Source organism: Mesitornis unicolor, unplaced genomic scaffold, assembly GCF_000695765.1.
Source record: "Mesitornis unicolor isolate BGI_N332 unplaced genomic scaffold, ASM69576v1 scaffold23102, whole genome shotgun sequence".
NCBI lineage: Eukaryota > Metazoa > Chordata > Aves > Mesitornithiformes > Mesitornithidae > Mesitornis > Mesitornis unicolor.
In genome coordinates, this window is record NW_010170320.1 from 12,444 (window position 1) to 27,649 (window position 15,206).

Consider the following 15,206-nt stretch of genomic DNA (forward strand, 5'->3'; position numbering starts at 1 on the left):
CCAGAAGTGAAGTACCTACTCATCCTGTGTGTTTGTAAGCTACAGGGCTATGGTAGCAGCTCTGAAACATGGATTGAAGGCATGGGCTCTCTAACCTATGGCACACCTTTGGCTAATTGCTGGGGTTGTATTCTTTCACTTAAGGCTGAGGCTCATAAATGTACCTTCCCTTATTTTTGAGGGAAAGATATGGAGGCAAAATTATCAGAGGTTCCCTCGGCTCCACTTCCCTTTAATTAACTTACAGTGTCAAGTCTTACCAAACCACAGAGAGCAAGCGATGGAACATATTTTTAAACTGAAATTTTTCCAGCTACAACGATCATCTAAAATCAGCAGCTGTGAGCAGTTCAGTTTCTGTATGAATAACTGGGTGTCTTCTCCTGTCCTCCTTAACTCCGCTGATTAATGGGTGCAGGGCAATGCCAGACTCTACCAGTGAAGAAGAAAAAACTTTCTGTGACAGTAAGTGATTTAATTCCATTCAGAAATAGATCCTGAGCAAAGGGCTCCTGGTATGGCTGGTAGACAGCTGGTATATGGACTACTGCTGGCAGCAGAAGTCTCTGCACAGCTCTAGGTCCATCTGTCTGATGTGGCACTGAAAGGGGAGTTGGAAACCAACAGATAGAAACAAGTGAACTAAGAAATAAGAAACAGAGACTGGGAGATTGTTGGAAGGAAGTTATGTCAAAATGAAAACTATTCTTTTGGTCACTTAACATAAAATTTAGAGCATCATAAGTCAACTTACAAAGTACCTGGTGATAAAGTGGCCCATCCAAAAGACAAACAAAGAGAGGCAATATTTCTCCAGCACAAGGCCAGGGAGGCAGTTTTCCAAAGCTGACAAAACCTTGTTGCACAAGTTGGGCAGCGAGGGAGGGAGGTCTAAAAATCACCAGCGGGGCAAGTCTCTGACGAGAGGTGTGTGAGGCTGCAGAGGGCCTGGGCTCTTAACACTGCAGCTCTTCCTCGCTCTCAGGCAGTCGGGTGCCAGCAAGAGAGCTCTGGGCACTGGCGTGGGCTGTAGAGCTGAGAACTTCTTCAAAACTGCCCCCTGTGTGGCTTGTCCCACCAACCTTGGTCTGAAACAAAGCAAGCAGAGAATAGCAAGTCCCATTTGCATTACATCCCATGGCTATGGAGGGCTGGCAGGTGTTCAAAGCAGGTGGAAAACACGTGGGCTTGGGTTTTTCTTAGAACAAAAGCTATAAAAGCAGTCATATAAAGCAACACCTTTCCTGCCCCAGTTTCTAAACTTCTAGGCTGTGATCATAAAATCTGCCAGTGGCATTTATCATATGTTTAAAGGAACCAGTCCCTAGGTAGATCCCCGTCAGGATCCTAGATCCTGCTAGTAAACTTAGTGCAGTTCTGTACATGAGCGGCTTACACTGGTTTCATTGTTTTTTCCAGTTCTACACAGGCTGGAGACAAGATGGGTATTGAAAAGAACTGGTCCACTTGCTGAGTGAAGTGGCCCATCTACCAGCAGTGGTAATGCAGCTGCTCTCAAAATACATCATGCAAACTGGGATTTTGGACAGCAGAAGGAACACAGTAACCAAAGAACAAAACCAGCAGCTTGTCTCCTTTTATGCACTTGTAGCTACCTGGGTACTGATATATATACTATACTGATACATACAACTGCCCACAGCATTTCCCTGTGGGGAAGGGGGAGGAAAAGGTAGCAAATTCCATTAGTGAAACATATGACAATGTCCTCCCAGGTCATCTACTTTCAAAATGCTTCAGTTTGCTGAATTTGTAAATTTAAGTATTAAAACCCAAAACCAATATAAGGAAATCTCCTTTGTTAGGAGTTTCCCTAAAAAGACAGAACTTCATCTAACGATTTGGAAAAGTGACGAAGAGACAAAGCAGTTTTGACCACCTTGCCTTGGTAAGCGAATGTTCATTTGTGGTTTGGCTTGCTGATATGCCCACTCGAAGTTGATTTAAGCCTGAAATTAAGGCAAAACTTTTTACTCCATCCCAGAATTGCAGCAGGACTTAAAGACAAGCTGGCATTTTTCCAGCCTGTCTGTCACCGAATGCTTAGGAAGATTATTTTAATTAAGTGAACTTTGTGTTTTAAGTTTCCAAAGGGTTAATCCTGTGTAATCCTTTGTTTCATCAGCTAGCGCAGGAGCTTGCCTAGCTTGAAATTTCAATAAAATAAGGTAGTAGTAGGCTTGGTATTTGCTCTGACCATTTGAGTCAGAGTTCCTAAAAGTTCCCATCTCAACAGGTAAAAGTCTGTAGCTGGAAGTACTACTGAAAGCCCTCAGAGTAGGTTTAGTAAATGGGTACAAGACGTGCTGCACATCTCCAATGTAGTTTCTTCTAACTTTGAGTGGTGAAAAAGAAAAAAAAAAAAATCTATTTCAGACCTCAGGTATTCCAATGAGCCGCATCCCTTATCTCTTCATGTTTCTTCTACCCACTGAGATAAGCAAGCGACGCGCTTGACAAGAGACAGGAGTTCAGACCTCCTGAGCTGATGCACTCCACCACATGAATGATTCCTCCTACAGTGAGGTCAAGTATTAGAAGCATTTGCAGCTACAGCAAAAAGAGTGAGTAGGAAGGTGTGCAGAGGCATGAGCTGGGGCTCTGGAGCTCTGTGTTGGGTTCTGGCTCCTTGGGATGCTCCTGATCTGCCCTGGGATGCAGCCACATGTAAAACTGCAATGACGTTTCCTTCTCTGACACAGTGCAATGCAGGAGATGACATTACCCTACAGTATCCTGACCTGAAGCTGTCAGAACAGCCTTTCACTAAATAAATGTGAGCATTCAAAAGGTGTAAATGATAAAGCAACTCTGCATTCTTTGATGGACATGCTTATTTAGAAACAAAAATAAATCAAGCTCTCTGCTGCTTACTTTCCCCAGACACTGACTGGAAAATTTTATCTGCTGTATGATTTCACAGTGGCATGGAAGAGACAGACCTTCCCTGTGCATCTGCTGCTTCAGTTCTAGCTGTAATTTGCTCTTTCTGTAACAAGGAACGTCCTTCTGCCCAAGTGGAAAGCCATTTTCTTGCCTTTTTAATGCTTTACAAGTTGTAACGCCCTTTGACATTAATCTGGTATTTTCAGTTCCCCCTAAAATGAGGGGTGATCACTTTGGCCCTTGTCCACAGACAGAGTGCACTTGCAATGTGATGACATCTTTCTATCGCAGCAAAGAAAGCGCCATTTGATGAGCACACTTGAGTTTATCTGATGAATAAGAATCATTAGGAGACAAACCCTCTTGTTCTGCTCTTTGATGTGCCTTACCATGCAGCACAGATTAGCTCACTGCAAATTTGCCATGCTCTGTCCTGCTGTGTAAGAGTCTTAACGAGTGCTATTAGCCATAACTGGTAACTTTGCCATCAGATCTTCCTGTCCCACAACAAATATGTCAATATTGTTTTGAAATTTTAAATCCACACAAGACACTGAAGTTGGAGAGGAAACACACCTGCAGGCTAAGAGCCACACAGGTAATGTGGATCACACCTGAGTTACATTGACAGCTCCCACCAGCTGAGTAAGAGGCACTTGGTGAGTACATCGCTGGTATTGAAAGGAGCACAGCTCAGGCATGGAACTTCACTCTGCAAGCCCAAAACTTGTGAGGCCAGTCTGCTTTCAAAATCTGACCTTGCATCTGCACATGGCTCTGCTTTGCACAGTACAATCCACCGTGGTCACACTTTAGGAGATGTCTCTGCTCACCATTTCAGTATGGCCATTTTTGGCATTTCTGAGACCATCTGTTTACTTTGGCAGATAAAAGAAGTAATTTCTTAGTAAAAAAGCAAAGAAAGACTATTTCCCTGCGTACTGCCTTAATGAAGCACTTCTATTAGTGCTCTTGCAGTTCCATTAAATTCTTGATGAAACAGCACATTCAGTCAGTGTCCAGTGCAAGTGACAGGGACAACTAAGCTGTCACATTTTAACACGTGTAACTTTGCTGCTAAGCTTTACTTACCTTAAGGCTTGTGACAGTGGTCTCAACCTTCTCCTCAAATGATTTGAAAGTTGGAGAATTCCTAGGAGAAAAAGAAAGTTGAAGGAAATAAGAGTCAGTTGCAAACGTAATGGGGTAAACTCCACAATTTAATCGTATTTTATCAATCAGCAATGCTAGGACAGGATGACGGCTGACTGGCAGCAGAGGCCATGGATTGATAGGGTATGAACAGTCACTTGTGCTCTGTCAAATCCAATTACTGTAATCGGATGAGTATTTTCTAGCTACAAATTTGCAAAAGCAGAACCTGCCTGGTAATTGAAACCAAACAGTGCCTGGCCTGCCTACCCTCCGATACATTGATCAAGTTCTCAGAAGAAAACCACAGAATGCTGGTGGTAGTGCTGCATTTCTGTGGTTTTATCCATCTGTGTTGTTGGTGTAATGTGGGTTTTTTTTCAGCTGATGAGCAAGTTCGTAATCTACAGTTCAGTGTCCTGATGCTCAGAGGATGGAGATTAGGACTGCATAGGAAGTAGATCCCAAATGCCTTTGAGGTACCCTGACCCCCCACTCCATGATTTTCTGACCACGGCTGTATCCCATTGCTTTCAAAGTCAAAGACTTAAGGTACACTTTTCCAAGGGTGTCCCTCTGACAAAGCTAAGCTTTTCTTTGCCTTTCACTAGTTTTGGGAAAACTGTGACTTGAACATATCTTAAAACAAACAAACAAACAAACAAACAAACGGCAACAGCTGTGATTTTCCTTCTTAAAGCAAATAAATTATTTGGTTTGCTGGCTTGCTCGACAACCTTGTTCTTTTTCTTTTCTCCCAAACTCAAAACATAGCTTCTCTCTCATTTGAAATGCATTCAATTTTTTTACATTTCTTCCTGCAAACAGAATGTACTGACCACAGAACTGCTGTGGTATATTAAGAATATTATGCATACACTGTTTTAAAGTGAGAGCAGGAGAGAGAAATTGAGGACTTACATTTGACCCATAAGTCACACTGGTGAATATTTGCCTTAAACTATCCACCTACTGAATCTGAATGAATTAGCATCCATCATATAGTTAGGAGATCTGTTTTCCCCACATGCTTGGCAGGGAGTGGAGATATTAATGTATTTAGAGGCTGGGGGAGTAAAAAGAAAGCTGGATCCTAATTTTATTGAAAACAGTCAGAGCTTTACTTGAACAGACATCAATATTTGGCTGCAGTCAAGTAAAGCATGATTATAGCCATTAAAATATGAAAGCACTCGTATAAAATCCCTCCACAAGAGCATGAGCCAAAGCCTGCTGGAGTGGAAAGCATCTCTGACGTTAATGGGCTTTGGATGACGTTCTTAAGACAGCAAAACAACTGAATTTCAGGTTCAGTAATACAAACCTGGTAACAATCAACTACCCAAACACATCTCAGAACTGCTTCATTTGCCCAAAGGCTTGTACAAGAGATTAAACAGTTAATACAATTAAAAGGAAAAAGACACAGATGGCCCATCCTGCAGCCCTCATCTACATGAATAACCTTAATTGACTGAAGTGAGACTATTAATCCAACTAAAACCAGCAGGATCAAGATCAAAGTATCTAAATCCCTCCTCGTTACAATGCTGAGCATGACCATAGCAGATTGAATATGGGTAGCACATTACCTCATCGCAGGCATGCTTATGGAATGGCGAATAGAGTAACTGTGGGATGAAAGCAAAAGATAAGGAAAAAAAGCTGTAAAATCCAGGTTGTGACATAATTATAACATATTTTTTAAAATTAACTTTAATATATATATATTTCCAAGAGTGCTGGTACCCTTCCTCTCCTGATGGCAACAGGTTGTCAAACTCATCTGTGAAATCCCGCTCACTTTCAGCACTGAAGACCATACCACCGCATTCTCATGTCAACTGATCAGCAATTTAATGGGATTCAAAAGAATGGTGCAAAACAGTTCTTAGCAACATCCATTTAAATGACACAGAGCCCTGCCATCTAGAGACATGCAACGTGTGACACAGGAACAGACAGCTACCTCTGGTAAGCTCTGTGTTGGGTGAAAACAGCGTGCTCAGTGTTGTGAACATAAGCAGAGGTGGCTAAGGCAGTAGGTAAGTAGGCAATTGCCTGCCTCTGTGGCATGTATACCATCCAAATAGCCACTGCTGGCCTCCCAACTTGTACAGGCTCCTGCACCACAGGCTACCTCAACAAGGGGTTTCTTCAACCAGAGAGGCAGCTCTCAGCTGCAGTGGTTGCTCCAGGATGTTTCATCTCCTCCTTCGCATCTCAACACTACGGAGGGTAGAAAGCTGTTTTCCACAGCTCTGGACCAGCTCTCCTCGTCATGCTTCCCTCCACAGACTTCCCAGCACAAGAATACTGGAAGGCTGGCAAGTGCATGACAGAGCCTCTGCTCACTCAAAGGTCCCCAAATCCTCCTGCACACCTTCAAGCCTGCAGATGGCCACCCACCCTCATGTCAGACACATTCTCCCCCCTGAGCCACCAAAGCCAACTCTGCTATCACAGCATCACCTATTTCACTGCTGGGAAGCATCAAGCCTGTTCTGAATATGAATCTGTATTTGCAGTTTAAGAACTGTCCATAAGTACATTTAGATCTAAACATTGTAAGTAAATTCTGCATGGCAAGCGCATGTATTGTTTCAAAAATCGCTGCTTTCAGTGGTGAGTGACAGCTGCAGCCTGCTCTGATTGAGAACGGGAAGAGCTTTACTTGAAGGGACACAAACATTTGGCTGCAATCAAGCAAAGCATGATTATAGCATTAAAAAATGAAAGCTCTCATGTAAACAGCACATGTGTTTGTTCTAAACTGCACAAATTCAGAGCAGCACTGTACTCATATACCCACAAAAGACTGGGTTTTTTCTTTTCAGATTCAAGATTCAGAAATGGGGGCGGGGAGAGAGGTAAGAGCTATTTGGCAAACAGGTGGCACAGAAAGATCTCATATGGCCTGTTTGCTGCTGTGTACATTTTAAGGCTTCAGCTAAACTCAGACAAGAGCCGACAGCAGACAATGTAAATGGTTCATGTTCCATTTTTCACATAACTTTTAAGACTTACAAAACATTATCCCACATTTCACAAGTGCAGCAAATCTAAAATCCTCATTAAATTAAGCAAGCATGCTTGCCATTTTAGTTTTGTAACACATGACAAATAGGCAAAAATAAGAATTTGGAAGTATTTCAGCATAGGCTGCCCCTCTTCTAAAAGCAAAGCATTACAAATAGGAAGGTCTAAGTAAGCAGATTACATTGTGCCAAATTAAATTCGCACAGCTGAGAGATGGCATGTGACAGACAATCTCAACTCTAAGCACAGATTTCACTGAGTTCATCTTTTAATTTCTTTAAAGAGGTAAGGATGTGAGTTGTAAGAACAGTGACCACATCTTCTTTTACTAGAAGGCTGAAACATGAAGCTTTTTTAAAGACGCACATGTCTGTGATGGTGATCAGTGCAGAGGCAGACTACAGAGATCCTTCATGGTAAAGGTCGCTAAATACTACATTTTGGTTTCATGTCCAAGTGAGATAAGGTCAGCCTATGCCCCATTTTGAAGTTTTCTTAGTGAATTAAGAGCCCATGTTAGGCTTACTTAGCTGAACAGTAAAACTGTTCTTGATCTGTGCCATGCACTGGCGATGCTACAAGGCCAGAGGGACTGCAGGGGATCTGGGGCAGTTCAGCCTCTCTGCTCGGTGTACTGCCATAAAGCCAGGCGGCTTACAGAATCTTTGAGCACACAGAAAATTGTTTTATAATTCATCATACACTGAAGTGCTTTGCAGCATCAACAAATTCAAGCTCTAAATATAAAGAGCCCCTTTAATCATGTTGGGACTTGGTCTACTATTGGAAATTTCCCCAGAACTCCAGACTTTCTAAGAGTCACCATGTACACTTCATGACTAACATACTTTTGCTTTAATGAAGAGGAGATAATTAAATTCTTTATACAATCTCCAAAAAACTCTGCTGGCTGAATAAAATTTTCACTGAGCATTTCTGTTTATGTTCCAACCTCTGACAGAAGGAGATGGTTGAGAGAATGGGTTTACACAGAAACACGTTCTCCCAAGAGCAACATCTTCTGAATGTGTTCATTATTTGAACTTGAGACCAATCCACTCAAGAGCAAGGCAAACACACTCTATCCACTTAGTCCAGTCCTTTCTTCATTATACTCACCACGCTGCAAAAATAAGGCATTACAGTGTAAGTAGTATATGTTTTTTCACACTTAACAATGCTGAAAGCAAAGAGGTTACTGCATTACATTCCATAAAACAAATCCTGTCAAACACAGAGGCAGTATTCAAGGAATGTGTCTTACCCAATTGAATGCGATCTGTGGTGGATGCACAAGGAAAGAAAAGCAAGAGTTAAAAGTATTATGAAAATGTAACAAAAATATACATCTGTAGCATGTCAAACCACCTGAGGAGAAAAAATAAAGTAATTCACATTTAAATCTTGATGGTGGAATTCACACTAGAATGTGGATCAGCTGATATTCCTTCAAAGCAAAAATTTTCACATACTCCTTCACTACGTAGTCACCTGTTCTGCATGCAACGAGAACTTTTACCTGCAAAACTTTGTATTTTCATCATTAGATCATATTTAAACAATTAACTGTTTTCCCTCCCGAAATCCTTACCTTAGTCTCATTAAAGTATAGGTGAATTGGAATTGTACACACACATCAGTAGCAAATGTCTCCCCCCCGATTTGTTAATCATCTCTCAGTTGAGAGGGGTATGGGGGAAAAAAAAGGAGCTTTTAATGACTAAAATGACATTTTCAGAAATACTTCTTGTTAAAACAATACTTGAAACACTTCGACACTGTTTTCCAGCTCACAGGAAATTAATTAAGGCAGCAGCGCTGGGAGAGGCACACTGCTATATAATATTCAAAGGCTGTCATTAAGGTTCCAGTGTCAGGAAATGATGAGGCCGACAGCCTCTCCTTCATCTGCATGTTATTGATGTAGTCTTTAATTACAGGCCACTTCAAGGGAACACCTGTCTCACGCAGTGAGCCAGAGAGATGGTGCACGCTTAATGAACATCTCTTCAATACTTATTTCTCACATCCTTTTTTCAATGTGTGATGCATTATTTACTGCACGATATTCATACCTTGCTCTGAAGAAAAGCACTGATTTCTTCAGGGTTATTTACAGGGCTCATCATCCTGTATATTGGAACTTCTCAAACATTCGTGGATTTATCTTCATAACACATTTCTGCGTAGAGCAGCTTAAGCAATACTGTTGCCATACGTAGCCCCCTTTTACTACCTGCTGACTCCCAGTACCAGCCACCCCCTTCTCCATCCTAATACAGACACTTGTACAGATATACAATAACAAAATGTGTTACTGCAGAGCTCTGAAAAATCAGGACAAATGAAGGGGCGAGTGTCAGCAGAAATGAGAGAAAACAACTGCTCCAGTCATCAGCAAAAGAAATGCTTACGAAATTACATTCTGAAACAAGACTATTTCCTTTATAGAGGATATTGGAGACACAGAGGTTTAAGAATTATAGTTTTGGGTATGACAGCTATACTATATCAAGTATTTCAGCTCCCAGTGAGTTCAGTAACAGTTTCAAGTGTCCAGAACATCCCTAGATCACAGGAGTCCTGGAAATGCACAGCAAAAGGCTTTGCAAAAACTCCACCCCCCCCCCACCAATAAAAAACCCAAGAAGGCACACAAGAAGAAAGGCCCAGCAAAAAGCAACTCGCATAGCACTAAGGCAGATTAATTATACCTGAGCCATCTCCAACAGATATTGGCCTAACCTGCTTCTAAAACCTTACAGTGAGATAGATTTCACAGCCTTCAGAAATAGTAATGCCCCTGTTCAGCTGCACTTGTGAGCCACCAGCCTAGACCTTACTGGGCCCTTACCTGCAAACCTGGCCAGTCAGTGCTCCCCATCTCTGCTTCTGATTTTTTCCATCTGTCAATAAAGCACCTTGCACTCTCCTACAATGAATTTTATTTTATCATTCAAAATAATGCTGAATTCCAATCCTGGTTTCTAAATGGCTTACACTCTCTCCCACTGCAGTCATCTGGGGATTTTAAGTGTACACACGATGTCATCATCTAAACCGGTAATGAAAACGCTGAGGAGTAACAGACTTAGGACACATGCCTGCAAAATTGTGCATTATGGTGAGCTCCTGAGACCTGTTCTTTGAATATAATTTGCAACTCCCTATGCCCACTTCATGCTAGCAATAACATTTTAACTGTATTTCTCTACTTCTGCAAAAACAGCACAGACAGCCTTATCAAAGTCAAGCTTTATCCCATCTCCTGCCTCACATCTGTCCTTGATGACAGGTGCTGTCAGTTCAAGATAATTGCTCTTGACAAACCCTTTTTATGGTTTTGCCATCGTGCTATCTGCTAGATGCTTAGAAAATAATAGGTTAATGCATTCCCCCAGTATCTGCTTTGTATTTCCTTGAACTTCCCTTGATCCTTTCCAGAGAGATGAACTGCTATGAAATCTGTAACTTTACCTTCCACCACCCCTCAGGGACCTCACATGCCTCTGTGCCAATTCCCATAATCTCTGAGGGGCACATTCAGCTGCCAGAGTCACCCCCAAACTCTCCCTCACTCTGTCTCTTTCCACATGTGCCTTCCAACTCCCGGCAGGAATCAAGCATTATGTTACCTTCATTCATCTTCAGAGCTGGCTCGTCCCAGCTGCTGAATTTGAAAGGGCTCTGTCCAATCATGTAATTAAAGAATATGTAAAAGACAGTTGAATGAAGGATGTATAAGCAGTATAACTGCTGACATCCTAATTTGCATGCATGCCTTTGTTAGCTTAATCTTCAAACACATTTACTTATGTAGTAGCAATGTATGTGGTGGTGTGCATGTAGTAGTGTAGTGTACATAGTTTTCCTTTTTTTTTTTTTTAAGGAAACAAAAACCCCAGAACATCTCCCACTTGCTATCACAACTAAAAGGCCAGTTTCAGGTCATCGGCAGGGCTGAAACTCTTAGATCCACATAGACAGCTGCAGCGTAGTCCAGCAGCATTGCCTGAAAAGATCCAAACTTTACCTGTATGCAAAGGAGAAAGGGATAAAGACCCTCAGTTCTGTGTCACATCTGTGCTCTACACAGCAAGAGCCACACTGAAATGTAGTGTAACCTCTATTTCTGGGAGATTTGAGCCCATGCTACTGCCCTCTGAGTGGCCTGGGACTCCCCTCTTCCCCTTTTTATGCCTTCCTTCTCCCTGTCAGAAGATGTTAAACAGTATGAGTTGGGGGTGGAGGGGCAACAAAAAAATCCTGATGGCTTATCATTAATCACAAGAACTATTCATGAAGGATCTGTTATCTTTACTACTACTGGTGCCTGGTTTGTATCCTAAAGCAAAAGTACCTGTACATTCTTTTCATATGTATTTCTGGTATTTCCAGTAATATGATAATATTAAACAGAATGCATTGCAGCTGTAAAGAGATCTTACAAGCACTAACAATTAATACAAAAATTAAAAGATGCAAAACGCTAGCGATTACTCATGTACAAAATGAACTAGAGACTTGTAACGCTGGGAAGCTGGGGTGGGGATGAAAGAGAAGCAGAGCAGCTGCGTGAAAAGCACTTTGTCCCCAGAGGGTGGCTTCTCTGTTCTTTGGGACACGTGAAATTTTGTCATTTTTCTTTCTTGTGGATTTCATCTTCTTGAATTCTAACACAGCAAAATAGCACATTTGGGGGAGTCTATGTAGCCTGTTGCTGACATACAATGTTTTAGTAATATTTTTAGAGATAATACAAGGTGAAAATTAAGACCCTGCATCTTCAGAACAGAAATCTGTGTTTCATGTGGTGTTCTGTACAGCTGAAACAGCAGGCAACCTGGAAAACAGAATTTTGTTTCACAAAGAAGGCGAGCTTCAATATTTAGAGTCAGACTAAAACTCCTTTCAAAATAACCATTTCCACAGGCAGGGGGTAAAAGCCAAACACACTCAACTGCTGAACATACTGGGAATTATGATGATCATCTGGATTTCAGGAATCAGTTTCAAGTGTCTGCTCTGAATGGAAGCAGAACAGGGATTTGCAGTGGTGACTCTCAGCCTTAATGCCTCACCAAGAGAATTAAGCCAGAGTCTGATGTGTGTTTAAATCACTGTTATTGGAGAGGCGGTGATAATCCATATACTAGATCACTGAAATAAAATTATTTGGATTCGCAAAAAAGCAAGCAAACAATGAAACAAAAATGCATGCCTCCTCACAGCTTGCTCCCCCAAACGCAGCTGGCATTAGAGTGGGAAAGGGGAAGATTTTTAAAACCAGGTCACTTAAGTGACAAGGTTTCACAGTGTGAACCCACACAGAACTACATCTGCCCAAGATGAGCCAAGATCTCAGGCCAGCTTTGTTGCTGACCATTACTCTGGATTTAGGATGCTCAGAAGATGCAGAAGGCCCAAGTCATGCCGTGCTTTATGTACCAATGGGATACTGGCTATACCCCCTGCTGCTTCAAGTGTCAAGAAAACTCTTCTAACTGAGAACTTAACTGAAAACAGTAAGTGTCCACAAAATGTGGCAGCGCTGGTAATCCATATTTTCCTGAAAATATACCAACCAGGTTCAAGGTAATAATTTTGATCAAAGAAAGTTTCTAGAAACAACCTTCTTGATTAATCAAAATGCTTATGGACTTAGCCTCTGCTTTGAGCCCTTGGTTAAAGGGCTAATGGCTTAAATACCACTCATCTGCTTTCCAAGCACTAGTCAGAAGCATGATCACCATGAGGCTAGGGGGTGGTACTGACAGGTACGACAAAGGAATTTGGTAGCAGTCATTAACTAAGAGAAATATTAAAGAACATACATGCGCTATTACAGTGAAGACACTTCTGCCTTTGCAGCACAAGCAACAGGACCTGAGAGGTACTCAACTGCTAGAGTCACCCTTCCCTCTGCGATCAAGAGCCAGTGCTCATGGTATTTGCACACCAACAATCTCATCGCTGTTGTAGGATCTAAAGCATGGAAGCAGAAACAGGACCTGCTCACTGAGCATGGGTTTGCCTTTGTTACAGGAGGAAGTGTTAAGAAAGAACAGAAAATTAAAGAATATATGTTGGTGCCACATGCAGCTGACTCATCACATGCATTTCTCAAAAATACAGTATACATCTATATGCAGGGAAGTCAGTAATAATAAAAGTAGGAAAAAGGCTTGTGAAAGCAACTCAAGCTCAGAACAGAGGGAACTAAGTGAAATATGATAAAGCCACAGGAAATCATGAGCGACATGAAGGACAGCAGAAGGACTACGCTCACTGTTTCCTGTAACAGGAGAGCCAGATGGCATCACAGGAAAGACCAAGGAGACTCAGTTTAGGGAATGAATGAATGAACAAATGAGCCACTCATTTCCCTACCACATAACTATCTGTTCATCTGGGGAGGTGTTATGAATGTCAAAAATGCTTACAATTTATAATCAAAAGAGACAAATTCATGAGGAAAAACCCTTCAAAAACTTTTAAATGAAAGCTCAAACCTATGTTTTTGAAAGTTTTCAGCTCTCAGATTGCTGAACGCTAAAATAAATGCACCTGCATGACTTATTCTTATATCATTTTCTAGGCATTTACTATCTATGGACTTTTAACTGTATCATGTCAAACAAATCTTAGTTTATGATCATACCCTAGTTGCAAGTCACTCACTAGACTTCCATTTTAAACTGCAATGTAGAAAAAAGCATTGTAAAGGAGTCATACAGGTATGAAGATTTTCATTTTTTAGTTTCACCTAGAAAAACTGTAGTACTTCTGTAGAGGGTTTAAGCAAGCTGTATGTAAAGGTAGGAATGAAGGAGGGACTCTAAAGATTTCTTAAGATTCAGACTAAAAATTTAAAAAGTGGAAAAAAAAAGTTTTAGCTGGCAAGAACTATGCTTCAGTCATTTCCAGTTAAAGACCCGTACAAATGTGAAATACTGTAAAACAGATACACACAGCTCTTAGGATATGGTTACCTCATACATTACAAAATGACCAAAAACGTGAGCACGTACTAATCTCTCTAATAAATGAGACTCTAATTCTGCAGCTCAAACAATATATTGTAGAGTTAACCCATGCCCATTTATTTCATCACCAAAAAATCAATTCCCTCATACACCTGAGCAGAAGTTCTGTAGTCCTGCTACCAAGTTGATATCTGAAGTGCTGGTTTACAGTGTACAACTTCTTTTATGCTCTTGTTCTGAGGAACTGCAGAACAAAACTTTGCCTTTGTGCACCTTGAAGAAGCTGACAAAAAATAGCGTGAAGTATTTCTTTTGATTAATCTTCCCATAAGCAGCTCCAAGGCAGGCTTGTTTTCTTCAGATAATGTTGGCCTCTGGAATCCATGTATGAATAAAACTGGTTTAATAAAGCTCAAGGAAACCTTGAGCTTTCAAATTTATTCCAAAAGGATTTCAAGTGCACTGCACTTATATTTTTTTAAGGCAGGACTCAAATAAGAATTATAACCTCCTTCACTGTTATCCCTTCTTTTTAGTGACACAATGAATGTTATAAAACACTCCACAATATAATACAAACTTCTTGAACCTTTAAAACACTAATGTAGAAGGAAAAGAAGAGCTGACAAACGACTTATACTTTTTGTACTCAAAATAAGGCCAGAGAAGCAGCAGATTGCTATACCTCATATCTCCGAACTTCTTGCTGATAGCAGTTCCTACATTGCTGATAGCAGCTGTTGCTTTTTGTCCTGCATGGCTCAGGGTCTCATGTGTTTTCTTGTAACTGCAAACAAAAAACAGAACAGAAATAGTGATAAATATTTAAAAAGAGAGGCTAGAATCCCCTGCAATTAATTAACTTTTCCCTTATTTCCACATCTTAAAGTCCCGTCCACTGAGTGGTTAAGAAACTTAGTAACTGTAGCACAAAACAAATTACAAAGATGCGCATGCACAGCTTCCTAAGTACAGCTTAATCTTAATGTGAGCAGAAAGCTCTCCAGAGAAGTCCTCCGTGATGCCTCTCCTCTTTCCAGATAACACCCCTTGAGTGGGTCAGCATAAGCTGTTTAAAAGTAGAATACAGTGATTTGTTGAATACTTGTTTGATACAATTTC

At 41.1% G+C, this 15,206-nt stretch overlaps 1 protein-coding gene across 4 annotated transcripts in view; it reads right to left on the minus strand.

The window, feature by feature from the left end:
- Positions 1 to 956: 956 nt before the first annotated feature.
- TPD52L1 (tumor protein D52-like 1) overlaps positions 957 to 15,206 on the minus strand; it is a 34,448-nt gene continuing 20,198 nt past the window's right edge. The window contains exons 4-8 of one of the 4 annotated variants that reach the window (XM_010179655.1): positions 14,770 to 14,871; positions 8,363 to 8,377; positions 5,652 to 5,690; positions 4,000 to 4,060; positions 957 to 1,088 (exon numbers count right to left, since the gene is read on the minus strand). In XM_010179655.1, coding sequence (XP_010177957.1) covers positions 957 to 1,088; positions 4,000 to 4,060; positions 5,652 to 5,690; positions 8,363 to 8,377; positions 14,770 to 14,871 — 349 coding nt within the window. Of the gene's footprint in view, positions 1,089 to 3,999; positions 4,061 to 5,647; positions 5,691 to 8,362; positions 8,378 to 13,109; positions 13,113 to 14,769; positions 14,872 to 15,206 lie in introns of those variants that run through there. The other 3 variants (XM_010179656.1, XM_010179658.1, XM_010179654.1) reach the window with 3 other exon arrangements.